Genomic DNA, 18,357 nt, shown 5'->3' on the forward strand with positions numbered 1-18,357 from the left:
AAACACTGTCTGACTTTTTGATTTAGCTGACTGTATATGAGAGACAAATAATGGAATCCTAATAAACAAGGTTTAAATGACATCTCCAGTCTCCCAGACAGAGAGGGCGATGGGAGAATTCTAAGAAGAGAAAATAAATCTACCAAGAATAGGAAAGACGACCAGAACTAAATAGTTGCACTAATCACTTGATGATAGATACCAGGAAAATGTATTTTTGACTGTTTAAAATTCGAATCCTTAACAGATGAAAGCTAGGCTATCAGCTGAAAAACTCTAAAGTCATTGTGAGGGGACAAGGCTGCGCTTGGTTTTTACATTTCATCACATTAAAATAGATGAACCAAAAAATCAAGGCACCAGGACAATGTATTAAAGTTGATAAGCTGAGGTTAAAAGATTTGAACGGCAAAAGCACTAGAGCTCAGAGGCTTCCATTGGCAAAGCTCAATGCCAAGGTTGTACCAGAATAGCGGCCCACACTGGTGGCCCTCCTACAAAGGGAAGCCCACCCCAAAATCTCTCATTTTCTTCTCACTGTAGGAAATGAGTTACCATCTTCCCTAGGCCACAATATACAGAAGACAAACACTGCATCAGCTGAAGGAGGAAAAGCAAAATGAATCACTGGCTACTGAATACAGTTCTCTATACGCCCCAACTTCAGCAAGATTTGGCAAAGTTGGGAATGGACCAACAGTGACAACAGTGACAGAAGGGTTGGGAGAGAGATTTCCTGAGTAAAAGCTAAAGAGAACGAGATCACTTGGGATTTTTGTAAATGCCAATTGTCAAAAGTTTATAACATGACATGAAACAGCTTAAAATGTAAGGTTTAGTGAAAAGGCATGGAATTAAATATGCAGGAGGATCAAACTAGAAGGTATGTGCTTGCAGGCTTGTGTGTACACACTTTTATGCAGAAAAACTAAAAAACTAAAAAGGCTGAAAAGATATACACCTGAGTGTTAACTGCTTTCACTCAACGCTAGGATACAACTTCAGAATCCTCTACACAGTGCTCCAAGCAGCCATTAAAATTGACTGGCATTGGCGAATTACACAAAATCTATTTGCAATCTATAACTCTGATAGCAGAAGGAGAAGCTACAGGAATCATTATTTTAAAACATCAAAGGAAAACTAATGGAATATAAATTACTGATTCTAGTAAAATGTAGGCCAAAGGCCAAAGAATTACCTCTAATATAGGCTGCTCTATTGTTCAACACACACTTAATGAGCACATACTATGTACCTGGTCCTACGCATAATAGGAAATGAATAAAATATGTGTGTATCTTGAAGGAGATTTTACTCAAGAAGAAGGGGGAGCAAGTTGCTGCCCAGTGAGATGTCTGATCCGCTGGCCTTCTTTTCACTGGAAGACAGAGTAGGATTTATTTTTCGCAACTGGAGACTTAAATCTAATAGATAGATAATGTCTGTAATAATAGGAGATATTTCACAAAGCATTCATTGAATAAAAAAAAGAAATCTGAGCTCCAAGAATCTTTATTTAAATCTCACAAACCATGGGAAGTCCTTGGAAACCTGGTTATCTCTGTTCTGGGATTTTAACAACTCCAGCGAACTATAATTGCTTCTCGGTTGTCTGTCTTTCATATTAGATTCTAGGTTCTTTAAGCCAAGGACTTGTTGACAATCTTCTTCTGTGGCCAGCACTCTGCCTGGCTTTAGAAAAAGCGCACAAATGGAATGAAGGGAAGGAGGTAGGAAAGAGAGAGGGGAGGGAAGAATAAAGGAAGGAACTCAAAGACCTCCCATCCCACCCCTGTAGGTCATCACAGAGCATCAACCTGAGCTCTCTGTGCTGAATCGAAAGTCTTGACCTAACTAGCATGTCCTGAACATCTGCTCTGTACTAAAGATGACAGTAGGCACCTTCTCATACACACCTCATTTAGCTGCTTCTCCCACTATTTTGAACTCCAGCCAGAACGTTACAAAGCACGTAGAATTGGCAATCACACTGCTCAGGTTCAAATCCTCACTTTGCTGGCTTCCAGCCTTGGACAGGCTACCGAATCTCTATGGCTCCTGGTTTCTACATATGCATGTGAAATGTGAAAATAAAATGAGATTAAATATTTAACATGCTGGGCACACCATTTTCTTCCCCCTATAAAAATAGCTTTATTTCCTACAAACTTATATCCCTTCTACTATTTAATCAGAGCCTCAGCCTGATCAAAAGTCACTGGATACTCAACTAAGACAGCAGGCACACGTCTTGCAGAGCTTAGGAAGCAAGGGCTAAAAGCGACCTGAGAGTTACACATTTCCCATCTGCCATTAAGCATCAAACTACCTTTCCTAAGTCCAGCGTGACTCCAGCACTCATGGCTATCCATCACGGCATCATTGCCATGTCCATCGTCTTTAGCACACGCTTCCATATCGCTGTTAATAAAGGATGTGGGGATAATCATTTCCCCAATGATAGGGGTCCTGATCCTTTTTTAGGATCACATAATAAGAACATTTTTCATTGTTGGAGATAATTCCCCTTCCCGGGCACATTTGTCAAAGGCAGTTTCCAACAGTCCCGTACATCATCCTGAAATACATGATAAGATTCAGGTCTGCTATTCATCATCCGCTGGGCTTCTTCCAATGTGAGTTTCTGCGTGGCTTTTCTTGCCTCTGGTTTAACAATTCGAATGCATGTTCTTCCTAGAGCAGCAGTGCCAGCCAGGGAAGGTTGAAAGACTGAAGTGACCACACTTCCCAGGTAGAAGGAAGTGAAATCTCTAATGTTGGTATGGAAACTCTTTATAAAAGTAAACTGCATATGTTGCCACTGCTTTGCAAGAGCAACCAGACCCCTAGAAAATGAGCTTGCACTGAGGTTCTATTCAATGACCACTGTGGAGAAAACACAGAATTTATCAAAAAGGTCTTGTGCTCTGGATCATTTAGACCTGAGTTTAAAATTCCCACTCTTCCATTCACATGAGTGATGCTGAACAAACTTTGAACTTATCTGAGTATGTTTATTCACCTGAAAAATGGGAGTGCTACCGACTTCATAAATCTTTTGGATTCTCATTGCATTCTCTGCCTGTATTGAGTAGTCAACTAATTAATGCCATTTCCCATTTTGCTCACTGGGAATTCTTTAATAATTCTCTTCCTCTCAACTTTGAGAGGATAAAATGATGCACAAGACACAGTCCCCTCTATCAATCCAGCAAGGAAGAGAAGTCTGTAAGTGAAATGTTAATAGATGGAAGAAAGGAAGGAGAGCTACATCTAAATTAAAAATGTTCTAAAATGGTATGCTGAGAATCATGGAGAAAGGAAGGTTGAATTACATGGGAGGAGGGGGATGCCATCTAGCTGGGTCTTGGAGGATCAGATGAACCTTGAAAGCAGACAAGAGAAGGGGATTTTTTCCAGATTGAAAGGAGAGCTGCTGCAGCAAACTCAAGCATGTTTAGGAGATTCAAGCAGGTCACTCTGTTCAGAATGTGCCAGGTACATGTAAGGCACATGTAATACTTGCTAAATGGATGCGTGAGACAGAACCACAGGGCTCTTCAGAGCATCGATTCTGAGATTACAGCACTCACTCTGTCTCCCTTCTCTTATTTCTGTTTACTCCCCTGTAAACATGAGATTTCAAATAAGGAGCTACCTCAAGGGGTTATTCTGCAAGAGAAAATATATATAAAGGCTTGAATACCTTGCCTGTTATTCTGTAATTGTGGGCAGAGAGTATTTACCTTCATCACCATCATCCTCATTAGTATTTCTGATGTGGGGCTGCCCACTGGGAGGTAAACTGAGCCAACGATACTAATCACAGAAGTGGGGCATCTGCAAAATCAGAGTGCCTGTTTCAAATTCAGATCTTAAAATGTATTTTGATTTATATGAAGTCAAAATCCTTCAAATGCACCTCATCTTCAACTCTGTGAAAACTGGAAAACATCTGGGAAGCCTGGACTCTCTGGCATCCTTCTAAAGAAAGCAAAATGTTTCCTTCTCAGCTTCTAGAGCCCTTATAGGTAGCAACCTTTCACACACCACAGTCACAAGGGGCAAACTGCCAGGGCTTCTGTGCTTTGCGAGCTCCCTTTCTGCCTCCACCACATGGCATACCATTACTCCTTTCTGCCGCCGAGGCCGTCTCAGCCCAATGGTGTGGCTGCTGGAATCTGTAGGAAGATGTCTTTCATTGTAAGTATCACTTGGACATTAACAAGAGGACACTCATTCAGTAGGGAGAAGTTCAGTCCACTGTTCAGCACAGGGACAGGCTCTGGGGTCAGAGAGATCAAGGTACAAATGTGTCCCTAACTTGTCACATGCTGTGTGATCTCAAGCAAGTTGTTCACCAATCTGAGCCTGAGCTGCTTCTCGTGAAATAAGGGGATGCTTGTTTTCAAGCTTAAATGAGACATCTCCACTCCACCCTCACCTCTCCCTTTGACCTACAGGTGCTCTCTTGATGGACTGGGCAGAAACATGCAATCCTGCAACATGCCGTACTCTGACCACCCCAGAAACTGTCACCATAGGATGGGGTTGCTCACATCCTGATACACCTGGGACCTTCTCTGTCTGCTCAGAATCCACGCAGATGATAACACCCATGCTCTGGGCCACGTACTGATTACCTGCGAAGATGAAGGCTCTCAGACACTGGGCAGGACTGTAACTTTACCTGACTCATAGAAATCGGAGGGCTAATATGAAGGGCTTTGTTCTTCCAAACATCAAAATTCAAGCCCAGCCACTGCCAGAGGCAGCACACTGAGCTTAATGAAGCAGTGGGATGAACTAATATGGCAAATCTTATAGCTCTTACTACCAATATGGCCCACATCACGCTGAATTATAGCGCCAGACATGATTGGACACACACTGCAAAAGGGAGAGGTAGTTCACTGAAGGGGAGGAATTTTCAATGCCACATAATAAGAATCTCTAGAGCAAGCTCTTCAGGGAGATGTTTATGGTTTTAAATTTTCTTTCTGCTTGTGCAAATCATTCTCCCCCACGCTTTATGATAATTAATTCAACAAACATCTAATGAATACCTACCAAGTTCCAAATGCTGTGCTGGGAACTCCTAGTTAGTGGCAGAGGCAGAGAAATAAACAAAAAAGTATAAGAAAAATGTGGTAGATGTGATGATTTGAATAAATGAAGCATGCTATAAGAGCCTTCACAAATCAAGGCATGTGAGGCTTTTTTAGTCCTATGTTCATTCATTCACTTATTCATTCAACAAAGCTGCATGCCTACACCTTCCGACACTGTGCTTAGTGGTAAAGGTGAAGTTAGGAGCTTGCCTAATGGCTCAGTGGTAAAGAATCTGCCTGCCAGTGCAGGAGAAATGGGTTTGATCCCTGGTAAGAGAAGATCCCATGTGCCATGGAGCAACTAAGCCCAGTCACCACAGCTATTGAGCATGTGCTCTAGAGCCTGGGAAACACAGCTACGGCAGCCCGAGTACCCTAGAGACCATGCTCTACAACAAGAGAAGCCTCCACAATGAAAGCTTTAGCACTGCAACTAGAGTAGCTCCCTACTGCTCACAACTAGAGAAAAGCCTGCTGCAACAGAGACCCAGTACATCCAAAAATAAATAAAATTTTAAAATTATTATTCTTCTTTTTAAACTGAAGCCAGATATAGTCCCTGCACTCAAGAACTCCCAGCCTAGTAAGGGATAAAGAGGAACTAAAAGATGATTAAAACAATGTATTAAGATGGGCGAAATGAAGTGCTTTGTGAGCACACAGACTGGTCATGGTTATAACTGGGGATCACATTGGGTGGGTTACAATGGGCCCCCCGAACATTTCTGGGGATGTAATAGCTAACTTGAAGCTAAAGCAGAAGTGGAGTTGCTTTGAAGAGAACTATTTTTAAGTACTATTCCTGGAAGAAGAAAAAACATTTGCAAAATTCCAAATGTGAAATATACCATGGTACCATCAGGAGACTGAAATGAATTCAGTTAAGCTAGGGAGTGGAGTATCATTCTGGAAGAGTGGTGAGGGATGTGACTGGAAAGATAAGAAGGGGACAGGCCAGGCAGGGCTTCCCTGAAGCCCCAATAAACCTCGTGGACTTTATCCTGAGGGCAGTGGGGACCGTTTGCGGAAGGGTCTGAAGCAAAGGTCAGAACTGATCAGATCTTCCCATTAGTGAGCAGTGTCAGGAAGAGCTTGGAGATGGATGATTCTGAAAACCCGAGGACTGCTCAGGAGGGTGATGGGATGGTCTGGATGACAGATGAAGGCAGCCCAAACTATCCTGAGGAGAGGAGCAGTGTGGGGTGAGAGGATGAGTGGACTTAAGAGATATTTAGGAGGTTGCAGGAACTAATATCATTGATTAATTCATCGAGGGCACTTGGAAGCTCCAAGTGTCAAGGACGATGGATCTGTCAAATGGTTGCCGGGTTCTGAAGGATGATCAAGAGTCAGTCCAGAGAACAGGGTGAGAAAGATGATCCAAGTAAGGGAGTGGCATGCATGAAAGTCGCAGAAGTGTGTCCTGAGACCAGGGCTCATGATGGTGCAGGATGGGGAGAGAAGAGGGACAGAGAGACACGGACCAGGCCTCAGAAGGCTGGCTTGCTGCTCTGCCTGCTGCAGCTTGCTCTGTTGGAGTTGCAAAATATGTTCACGGAGGAGAGCTGGTGTGCAGCGGGATTTGAAGAAAACCGACTTTCTAAAGAAACCAGTCAGAACAAAGTCACCAATGAAGCCAGAAACGAATTTGTCTTCAGGGAATGGCCACAGTGAGTGAGGTGTCCTGTAATAAGTTCAAGGCCATGTGCTTGTGGGGAAGACAGAAGTCTCTGCCTACCACATGTAATGTGATGCAGCAGCCTTTCCATAAAAACTAGACTTCCGGACCCAAAATGGTGTTTCCTCCCTCTCAAATTCTTTAGCCCAAGAACTTCATGGACCAACCCCAGAGAAATGTATGTTGTCTTGCTACTAAATCCTTGATGCTGAATTTTCAAAGCCTGTAAATCACACCACCAGTAGACAGTGACGAGCTCACCAAGATCCAACCCTGAGGAAACAGAATGGTGCCATAAACTGACTTGAGGTGGCTAACCTGTTTCTATGTCCATCCCCCCAAAAGAATGTAGCTCTTTTTCACATTTCCCACCTTCCACATCAAAGCACAGGGCCAACACGTGCATTCGGAGGGCACCAACTTACACATCAAACTTTTTAGTGCATTCCAGCCAGTGGAGACAAGCTATATGACCTCGGGCAAGTCCCGTGATCTCTCTGAATATTATTTTCTTATGTGTTCCATGGGGCAATGTAAGGTCTGGGCTCATAGGGGACAATTTATCTAAAAAGGCTAGCATGCAGGAAGCACATGAGAAATGATGGTTATTAATGAATGTAGCTTGACAACACGGTCCATTTTCCTTTGTATTTCCTGTCTACCTTCCCAGTTATTCTTGGAAAAAGCATCCTTTTGAAAACAGACCAGTATGTTTTTTTCACTGCCTGATTACCCCCATGCACCTCTGGAGAAAAGGGTACCTTCTACCTCTTTTTATATCCTGCAGCACTAAGAAAAAGGTCACCTTTCAGATAGGCAGCTGGGGGTCTGAGGGGAAAGGGAAAATTCCCTTACCTTGAGTCTGTATACAGAGAGTTGTGTTAAGTGTTCTATATATTTTTGACTCATAAAATATTCATTTCAACACTTTGAGACAGGTATTTGAGACCTCTATTTTAAGATGAAGGAACTGAGTCTTGAAACAATTAAGCAGTTAGCCTGAGATATACCTATAGTAAAGGTGCTGAGCCTTGATGCATATTCCAGTCTATCTGATTCTAAAGCGTGAGCTCTTCCAGGAGGCTTCAAAACAAAAGAAGGAGCAAACACACCAAGAGCTTAATCCTAAGAAGGGAAGTTGTTGAGAATCTGTAAACACAAGCAACACCATCCAGGGAGTTATTCCTGGCTTCCAGCTCTGTCTCCACCACTAACCAACTGAGGAATGACGGGCAAGTAAGTCATTCTTCTCTTGAGAACGCATCTTGAGAGAAGGCTCTTCTGGCCCCCGAACACTAATTCCTTCTAAACTTTCATGTACTTTTAGAGAAGTTATTCATGTTTTAATGTACATAGACATTTGGAGTATCATGTTACTTGTATTAAGCTGAAATCTACTTGCTTTGGGTCAGGAAAGCAGTGAAAAAAGTTTTCACAAAAATGTTCTTTAGTATGATAAAAATGCAGTATTTTAATTGGTAAATATAAATTGGAGTTAAAAATGAAACATAAAATTTATCAATAGTAACAGATGGAGATGAAGAAAAGTAGCAATATGGGAAAAAATGCATGTGTATATATATATATATATATATTTCCCTCCCCCCTTCTGAAGGACACATGCACGTGTGCATGCTCAGTTAGGTCCTATTCTTTGTGACCCCATGGACTGTAGCCTGCCAGGCTCCTCTGTCCATGAGATTTCCCAGGCAAGAATACTTGAGTGGGTTGCCATTTCCTCCTCTAGGGGATCTTCCTGACCCAGGGATCAAAACTGCATCTTCTGCACTGCAGGTGGATTCTTTACCACTGAGCCACAAGGATGAGACCCACAGAAGTCAGAAGGGCGTCCTCTCAGGTAGAAGTTCTTAGACTATATGTACTGGCTGGAGTCCGAAGCTCCTTATCCAGTGTTTCTGTCCCCCCGCTCCACCTCCAGAACACCAAGCTCTCACTGGGCTCATGGCTAGGGCTGGATAAACATTTGCAGACAAAGCAGTTAATCAAATATGCCTCTTCTACATGTCACACTTGGCAAATATAAGTTCTGCATCCACTGAGTGCGTGTGGAAAGTAAGGCTCAAGGTGTGGAAGTGACTTGCCTGGAGGTGAACAACTAGAGAGCGGGAGACCTGGGGTACAAGCACAAATTCAAGGTCTTGATGACCCCAAGTCTGCCTCCCTGCAGGATAAAAGCAGCAGACAGAAGCGATGAAATAGCAGCTCTCCCTGCACCAAACGGCTGGTAAAATGATTTTCCAAATTTACTCTCCCAAGGTCCTAAGGACCAGTGGGATAATAAGTACGAAAGTTTATGAGCTCCTAAGTGGTAAGCCAGTTATTATTAACAGAGTTCTTTCCCAGGACTCACCAATCAGTGGAGGGATTAGGACCCTGAGCATGCTGTTCCTGAAACCATTCCTTCACCTCAACTGACAGAAATCTTCTAAGAAACCTCCCAAAAGTCTGCACAGCTACTGAGGCACGCAGCTTGGGTTCAAACACAGTTTGGGAGGAATAATCAGGTGGCATGCTGCTGTGTCGTTTTGTTCACTAATTATCCTTGAGTGAAAGTGAAAGTGAAGTCGCTCAGTTGTATCCGACTCTTTGCGACCCCATGGACTGTAGCCTACCTGGCTCCTCCATCCATGGGATTTTCCAGGCAAGAATACTGTAGTGGGTTGCCATTTATCCTTGAGTAGAGCTCCACAATAAATATAAGGAAAGTGATTAAGTTTATGCCCAAGTATTTCTAGAAAATAAGGAGAGAATACTAAACCATGATCTCAGAAGGAAGAGGACAAAAAAGCTAACCCTGACCATATTGCAGATTCCAAGCTGGCCCTTTATCCAAGATAATTTCACTCATCTTTCTGATAACAAGCAGAGTAGTAATACCCAACCACCTCCCCCTACACACACACTGGAATCACACACTTAAAGACAAGGGTCAATGGGGCTAAATTCTGGTTACACAACAGATAAGAACAAGAGTTACAGAGGAAAAACCAGGTCTGCTGAACTCCACAGTTAGTGCTCTTCCACGACAGTAAGCTGCCAGATGCTGCTGACTAAAATCGCCCCCAGATATGTCTGTTAATGCTGGAACCCACTCCTCTACCACAGGCTTCCACTGGGTGTCCTAAGGCCAGGGTCACCACAAATGGTGTCAGCTGATCCTCTCCCTCTGACTGCAGATAATGAACCTGAAAATACACATTCTTTCTCTTTGGTCCTCCATCAAATTCCACTCCCAGAATAGGCACCTTTGACAAGCTGTATGTGTAGTGACACAATCCAATAAAAATGAAATGAAGGAAACAACTTTATTTCTCACTACTTTCATCCCCTCCTTATTTGAACTATGAATACTCTAGTTGCATCTCATACATGGCCTGTCTAGAAACTCATTTTGTGGTGAAATATGCTCCAGTGTGACTTGTTTGTGAATCTGTCTGACTTACTTTCAACAGCCTGGGTCAAAGAACTAGGGTGATAGGTTTTTGAAGAATTATTAACGGCCTCTTAACATTCTTTATGCCGCTCTTTGTCATGATAGATGTCTCACATTGTCAGGTGTTTTGTTTTTTTTTTAGAAAGCAAAATGTCTGCCCCACCAACCACCTAAATCTTGCCAAGAAAAGAAAAACGTTTCTATTCTGTAATACCAGGCAGTAAAATGAGAAATATACTTATGACAGAATGTCAAATGACAAAGCAGGATGTAAAATCATATGAACAGCATAATCTCAAGTACATATATTACCCAGGAAAGTCAGTTCAGACGGAAGTAACTTAGAATGTTAATTAGTTATTTTTAATTTTTAGGATAATGCATGCCTATCTTTTCTAGCTTTCAGTAGTAGGCATCTATAACTTTTAAAATGTCTAATGAAACTATTAAAAAAGAAAAATATTTATTGTTCATAAAGAAGTCTAAAATTATTGTGTTTCCTTACCACCAATACCATTATGTAAGGTTATTAACTTTGACCTATGTCAGGCACAAAGATTGTTCAAGAAAAGAAAAATATGTGCCAACTTTGCTGATGAATATAAATAACAAAATATTAAGTAAAATATCAAACTAAAACCACAGGGTACATAAAATATCATAAACAGAAATGAAGATTAGAAAATCTATCAGTGAGATCCATGAGTTATTGCTGATTTTAAACTAAAAGAAAAAAATACATGTATAATCATTGAAATAAATATAGAAAAAGCATCATAAAATTCAACATGAAAATTCAAGATTTAAAAAATAATTCCTAGAAATGATAAATGAAGGGGAACTAACAATGAATATTAAAAAAAACTTAAATATCACACTTACAGGTAATTTAAGGCATTTCCATTCATTTAAGAAAAAGTTAAGGATATCTACTGTCTACTAAATATCATATTAATGATTCTTTACAACCCCCCCCAGACTGTAGCCCACCAGGCTCCTTTGATGGAATTCTCCAGGCAAGAATAATAGAGTGGGTTGCCAATCCCTTCTCCAGAGGATCTTCCCAACCCAAGAACTGAACCCAGGTCTCCTGCATTGCAGGCAAATTCCTTATCATCTGAGTCACCAGGAAAGTCTATTGTATTAACAGGCTGAGACAATGTAATAAAATAAGAAAAAGAACAAATATTTAAAGATTGGGAAGAAGCCTGAAACTTACTTATATGGTTATATATTACTTCTTTAGAAAATCAAAGAGGAGTCATAGAAAAATATTAGTAAAAGAGTTAAGTAACACTACTATATTCAAGATTCAAGACCAATGAACATATAAACTACTTACTTCCTTTTAAAGTTCTACTTATTTTGGTCCAGCTAGCAACATTTGTTTAATGGAATACTTATACAATCCCATAGCCGAAACTAAAGAACAGGAAATGAATTAATCCTATTACCAGCACATTCTTGTTCTCTCTTTTAATGTATATGTGTGCTTTCCTTGTGCCTTGGTCCAGACAAGGGTATCAAGAATAAAAACTGCTTAACACTGGTTGCATAATTACAGACAAATCAGCTATATACTTTTTAAGATCCCCTTGGGGAAGTGAAAACAATGTGATGATTCTGATAAAGATGAGAAAGAAGAGGAGGATGGAATGGGAAAGGCAGAAGAGTAATAGGAAAAAGAAAGGAGAGGTGGGAAAGATGGAGAAAGATGACAGGGAAAGAAGAGGATGAGAAGAAGGAAGGAGAAGAGGAGGGGGAAACGGGAAGAAGAGAAGAAGATTACAGATAAACTTCTTTGAGTTTTTAACATATGCCAAGTTCTATATTAAGTGTTTTATTTGCCTTATTTCAATTAATCTTCCTAGTGAGCCTTTGAGCTTTGTAATACTACATCTTCATTTTAAGGGAAAGGAAACTGAGTCTTAGAGAGGTGAAGTCACATGCTAAGGTCACACAGTTTGGAAGCAATATAGCAGAATCTGAATTCAGCTCTGCCTGCCCAGACTTCACAGTATTAGCCACTCACTAGAGGATACTCCTTGTATAGGTACTCTGTTGATTTTAGAGCTACTAAAGATGTGAAGATAAGGAGGAGTTCAAAAGGTCACCTTCACAGTCCCATTCCAAATCTTCAACTAAGCCAATGTTCTGAAAAACCTGAATCCTCTCTTTAGAATGCTGCAGGTTTTGTGTATTTAAATTAAGAATGAAAAGATATGCATTAAGTACAATTCTAACGCATTAAGCATTCAAGAGCATAAGTTTAGTGGAAAGGTTAAATTTGAAGCAAAAATATAACTTGTCAGTTTCCAGTGAGAAAGCATTTGAATTCTAGTACATACCGGGCTCTGCAATAATTTTTTTTCCATGTAGCAGTTCTCCTAAGACCTGTTCTCTCACTTGCTTTCCTTCTATTATTCTTATACTCTCATGCATAAAAAGCAAGGCTTATATTAGGTTTTAAAGGATAAAATAGACTTCTTCCAAAATACTTGTGTTTCAAATAAACATCTAAAGCAAAATTTATAGTCCTTCTTAGGGTTCTGACTGTCCAAGAACTGCATATGTATTACATTTATGTCCTTTGCTTCCTACGGAGCATCAGACAATGCCATCAGAAAACATGACTGGGCAGGCACGGCTATGCCTCAGACAAATCACTGCCTATACAAAGCAACCAATGACAGCTTGTTTGCAGTCCCATGCTGTCAGATTTTAAGACTTGAGAGAGAGAGTTCTATTAATCCTCTTCCACACAGTCTTAAAGACAAGGGAGGAAGAGAGATGGCACAGACAGAAAACACACACCACACCACAGACACACACACGTATACACCGGGCAACAAGTTGCTTACACCTAATTATAACAAGGAGATATGGTCATAAAGTCATAGGAACAAATCCTCCAAAAATCATGAACAGCAATAGAATTATTTTATTATCACACTATGCATGCCAGTCTTCTCTACCAGATACCTGTGTGCCTCCTCTATGTCAGACACTTTCTAATTGTTGGGAGTTAAAAGGGTGAATGAGAGATCCAGCTCTGAGGAGTGTATAGTACGGCTGTCCAGTGAAAATACAGGGTGTTTTTAAGCAAGTGAGATACTAATAAAGTGCTAGTGAAACAAAGAAAGGAAGTAACCCAAGTTGGGGAGTAAGGAAAGACCCTCCAGGAGCCCTACTAAGCTCAACCCTGAAAAACAAGTTAGGAGAAGGTCAGTCTAAGAAAAAGTGGCGAGCAACAAAAGGGTTTGGGGCTTAACTGGTAGTCCAGGTGCTCTCAAAATCTGGTCTCTGAACTCCCAGCATCTACATCATCTGAGAACTTGTTATAAATGCATCTTGGGCCCCACCCTAGACCTAGTGAACCAAAGACTCTAGGAAAGAGACTCAGCAATCTGTGCTTTAACAAATCTTCTAGGTTATGCCTGCATGCCTGGAGTTCGAGAATCACTGGTATTGGGCTGGTCAAAAAGTTTGTTCATTCCATAAGATTTACAGAAAAATCTGAACAAACTTTTTGACAAACCTAATATATTCCAAGGTGAACTACAAGACACAGAATGCCTAGAATGCAAACAGGGTTGGGTGGGGATGTGGCGCAGATTTAGGCAGTGATATTACTAGAGGGATGGAGAGAGAGGTAGAAACCAGGTTAAGAAGGGCCTTGCATATTATGAAGATTTTTTTTTTTTTAATTTTACCCAGAGAAGGATGAGCCATTAAAACGTGATACTGTGAACACAAAAGACACCAAATAATGCTGGTGACTGTAAAACTGTATGCAATCACAAAGACAGTACCAAACACTATTCCAAAGACCGAAAACCCATTCCTGCACAATAAGTAGCCACTGGGAAAGGAACAGATTGAGCCCTACCTTTCTTTTTGGAGTCTTTCTTGGCGCTGGTTTTCACAGCTACTTGAAGTTCTGTCTCAGTTGACATCCTACTAAATCCTTAGTCCACTTCACACAGATCCCGGGCCTCGGCCAGGCTCATTGAGGACTCCTCTTCAAGAAAATGACTCCTCCTTTCAGAAACGACACCCCGAGTTGCACATTTCATTCACTCCTTCCGAGCGCTGCAAATCAAAAGAAGAGAACACTCAGAATAACCACCCTGGTGAAGTCAGAAATTAGAAGGGCAAAAAGGAACTGTCAAACGTACAAAAACAGGAAAACCTTGGTCTCCATGTATAAACTGCCCACGTGGTTTCATTAAGCCATTGACAGGGCTCATATGCTCTTAAGCAAAGAGCTTGAGAGGCCTTATTTGCAAAAACTCAAACTAGAAAACACATAGCAGATCTTTAAAACAGTGGACTTTCAAGAAAAGCAAAACTCAATGCTTTATTTTCCATGTTTCTTATTGTCAAGCCTGGAAAACCACTCAGAAAACGCAGCACAGGCATATTTCCTGAGCAGCCCCGTGGAGGCATTTCCAACAATAAGGCACCCATCCATCAGGCAAGCTTGACCAGAGCCTTGGCAGCTGAAGCAGATCATAGGGAAGTGACCTGTGGTCTGTCCCTCACGAGCAGGCATCAGAGGGGACATGCAGTTGACATACAATTGGGCTTCAAGGGTAAGGTGACAAATGGGGCTGAGAAACTTTCCAGCAAGCCAATTTTTATGTCAGCTTTTCCCCCCAGCTATATGAGCAGACAAGCATTTAATGTGGGGAGGAAGAGAAGAGGAAAAGGAGTAGGCAGACACACATTTCATCCTTCTTTCTGTAATAAATATGCATTGCACACTACTAGGTACTATTAAGTTCAGACACTGTGCTGGGAAGAGATAATAATGATAATAATACCACTTCAATTACGGCCAGTATTTACTATACATTTACTATATACTGTGCCCTCAGCTCCCGCTGCACATACATTATCTCATTTGATTTCATTTAAATTGAATGAATGTATTCCCGGTGTCAAGTCAACAATCTTTCCCAGTGACTCTCTATCTCTGATAGTTACATGTGAGAGTTCAGTTGAAAATAAACATTCAGGAGTTATCCATTTTAAAAGAATATTAAGATAAAGCTACTGGAAATGGATCTTCAAACTGTGCAGCCAATTCTTAGCTTCTGCAATAGATCTAGAACAGTTTAATCTGAAAAGGGTGACCCAGAATGCCAGTTTCAGCTGAATAAGAAAATAACCCAAGCCCCTTAATCATGCCAATTAAAGATGGCTTAACTAGAAAATGTTTAATGTAAAAGGCACACAAAAATTTAATAAGGCTTAAATATGGGGAAATTCACACCTTTATCCAAAGATATCTTATTTGCTTGTTGTTAACAAACTATTTTTTAACAAGGACAGTAGCCCTGAAAAGTAAAGGACCTAAGACTGCAACTAAAGAAAATGGAATGTTACTTTCCTAGAAAGGGGTACATGGAAAACGATGTTGAAAATGAGCCCTTTTCCCACCGCTTTCGTGCCATCTATCTGTATGCCACTAAAGCTCTCATCTCCTTGCTAACCTCTTGCCCCCAAAAGACAACATTCCATAAGAGATGACAGAGTCACAAAATTTGGTCCCATAAAGGAATAAATAATTTTATTAATGATTTTACTAATTAATTTTATTAATACAGTCCCTTCAGTGTAACAGATATCTACTAAGAACATAAGAAGGGCCAGGTGCAAGTGCTGGCTCATTCATGTCAACAGATGTGTACTGCACAACCATGCAATCCAAGAGTACAGAGTCAAAGCCTGGCCTCTTGTCCTCAAAGACGCTCAGTCGAGCAGAGGCGTCAGCCGCGTAAGAGAATGAAATACACGTGATCAGAACAAAAACAGACTGGGGCACAAAGGAGCAAGTTTTTACCTTTGTTTGAAAGAGTCAATAAAGCTTCACAGACATGAAGCTCTGCACTGTGTGATCTTGAAGGATGATGCTTTCGTCAGGTGGGCGGCAAGGGAAAGGACCAATGGGTACTCATGCATGTGTAATAAGTGAATAAATGGTTGTCTCAGGCAGAAGCATCAGCATGTCCAGGGAGGCTTGAAGTTAACAACCAAAATAACAAAAGGAAGCAGAAGTCTAGTAGGGAGGTGATACACTTTCCTAACTTCCCAATTTTCAATTGTGCTATTAGCTTTCTGTGGAATTTTTCAAGTCTGCCTTGACATTCTCAAGGTTCAGTTCAAAGAGGTATCTTAGGCAGAAGGATTTTCTGATCTGTCTGTTAAATGGAACTGTAATAGGGAAGAACAAATCTGACTCCATATTGGATCTGTTTCTTTTAACCTTTGTACTCTACTGTTTTTGCTATAAGGTAAGAATGTTGTCTATAACCTGAAATATACAGGATAGCCCATTCATAAGGCTCTGACCTTTAAAGGTGTAACATTTTCCCATTCATACAGAGATAAAAAGTTGCAAGGCAGAAAGAAACATTTGTCTTGTTGAAGGTTTAGAGGAACATTGTGACCTGACCTACATGGACAGCTCCAAGAACAAAGGAATAAAACACCCAGAGGTTTGCAACAACCAACCACACACCCTCACCTTTTAGTATAGAAGAAGCCTGAATTCTAACTCAGTTAAGATGGTTCTTTGAGAAACTAGTCCACTATCTTTTTGCTCTGCTGGCTTTCTAAATAAAGTCACTATTCCCTGCCTCAATAACTTATCTCTTGATTTATTGGGGCCTGTTGTGCAGCAGCAGAATGAGCTTTCACTGGTAACAGTGTATCTCCCTTCTTATGATCTGATTCTTGGCCATCTTCATAGCCTGAGCCACTTACAAGCAATGTGATATTAAGGAAATTACTGAACCCCTCTTTGCCTAGTTTCTCTACCTTTATAATGGAGTAACAGTATCAACTTCATGGAGTGGCTGAGGAAATTGATCACACCTCTGACAGGCTTGGAAGAGTGTCTGACACATCTCCCCCTTGGCAGGTACTCAATAAAGATTGCTACTGCTGCTAAGTCACTTCAGTCCTGTCTGACTCTGTGCGACCCCATAGACAGCAGCCCACCAGGCTCCCCCACCCCTGGGATTCTCCAGGAAAGAACACTGGAGTGGGCTGCCATTTCCTTCTCCAATGCATGAAAGTGAAAAGTGAAAGGGAAGTCGCTCAGTCGTGTCCAACTCTTAGCGACCCCATGGACTGTAGCCTACCAGGCTCCTCCATCCATGGGATTTTCCAGGCAAGAGTACTGGAGTGGGGTGCCATTGCCTTCTCTGCAATAAAGATTAGGCACTAATAGTTTCCTGTGTTATGAACACAGGAATACAAGGTCACAACACAGACTCAGGGTCATATTGCTATCCTCCTTTTACAGAGGAGGAAACCATGGCAGGTTAAGTTTCTAAAGACAAACTGCAGGAAATGGTAGGAGCTAAGATATTTCCATCATGCTGGGCTTGCACACAGTAGGTACCTGATCCCTAAACACCGACATGGACTGAAATATGTGGGTTTTAAACCATTTCAAGCACTCCTAAAAGTCAGTGTAAAAAACTGGATTAGATTTGCACCATTTTCTCTCCTTTGACTTTGTAAACCATAATTCAGCACCTCTGTCTATTCTGTGGGCATCTCCAGTGTCCCACTTGATTAACAAAATGAGACTGTGTTCAAGTGTTATAAGCATTACTTGTGAATTCCTGAAGTACATCCCCATATCAATAAAGAAAGGAATCTAGCATCATCTCAAATAAAAACATGCATAAGGAAGCTTCAGTAAGAAGAGAACATTCCACGGCCAGGGCCCTAGCATTCCCTTTAATTTTCCAAAAGCCAGAGGTTGAGCAAATGCTGTGAAGTAGCTCCAAATTATTTAGGAAATTCGTTTCTTTGTAATTAAAGAGATTAAAGTCCTCTAGGGCCAGAAACCATGTGACAACTCAAATCATTTTTCCCCAGTAAAAGCTGTGAAACCCTATCAGTTAAATTCAGGCTCGCCTAGAATTTTGAAATGCTTCAATAATGTTTCTTTGCTCCACACAATCTGCAGTAATTTAATATTCCTGAAGTGTGTCAGGTTTTTTATAATGAGCTCTTCAAATCTAAATGTGAATTATGTAACATTCCACTACAGACATTCTGTCTACTGAACTGCTTCTAAATGTAAAATC

At 41.0% G+C, this 18,357-nt stretch overlaps 1 protein-coding gene across 2 annotated transcripts in view; it reads right to left on the minus strand.

Annotated features, from left to right (window-relative positions):
- DAB1 (DAB adaptor protein 1) overlaps positions 1 to 18,357 on the minus strand; it is a 451,862-nt gene that overhangs the window by 285,243 nt on the left and 148,262 nt on the right. For both annotated transcript variants that reach the window (XM_043461149.1, XM_043461147.1), the window contains exon 2: positions 14,136 to 14,338. In XM_043461149.1, the coding sequence (XP_043317084.1) occupies positions 14,136 to 14,202 (67 nt within the window). In that variant the 5' untranslated portion in view covers positions 14,203 to 14,338. The remainder of the gene's footprint in view (positions 1 to 14,135; positions 14,339 to 18,357) is intronic.

Source organism: Cervus canadensis, chromosome 2, assembly GCF_019320065.1.
Source record: "Cervus canadensis isolate Bull #8, Minnesota chromosome 2, ASM1932006v1, whole genome shotgun sequence".
Classification (NCBI taxonomy): Eukaryota; Metazoa; Chordata; class Mammalia; order Artiodactyla; family Cervidae; genus Cervus; species Cervus canadensis.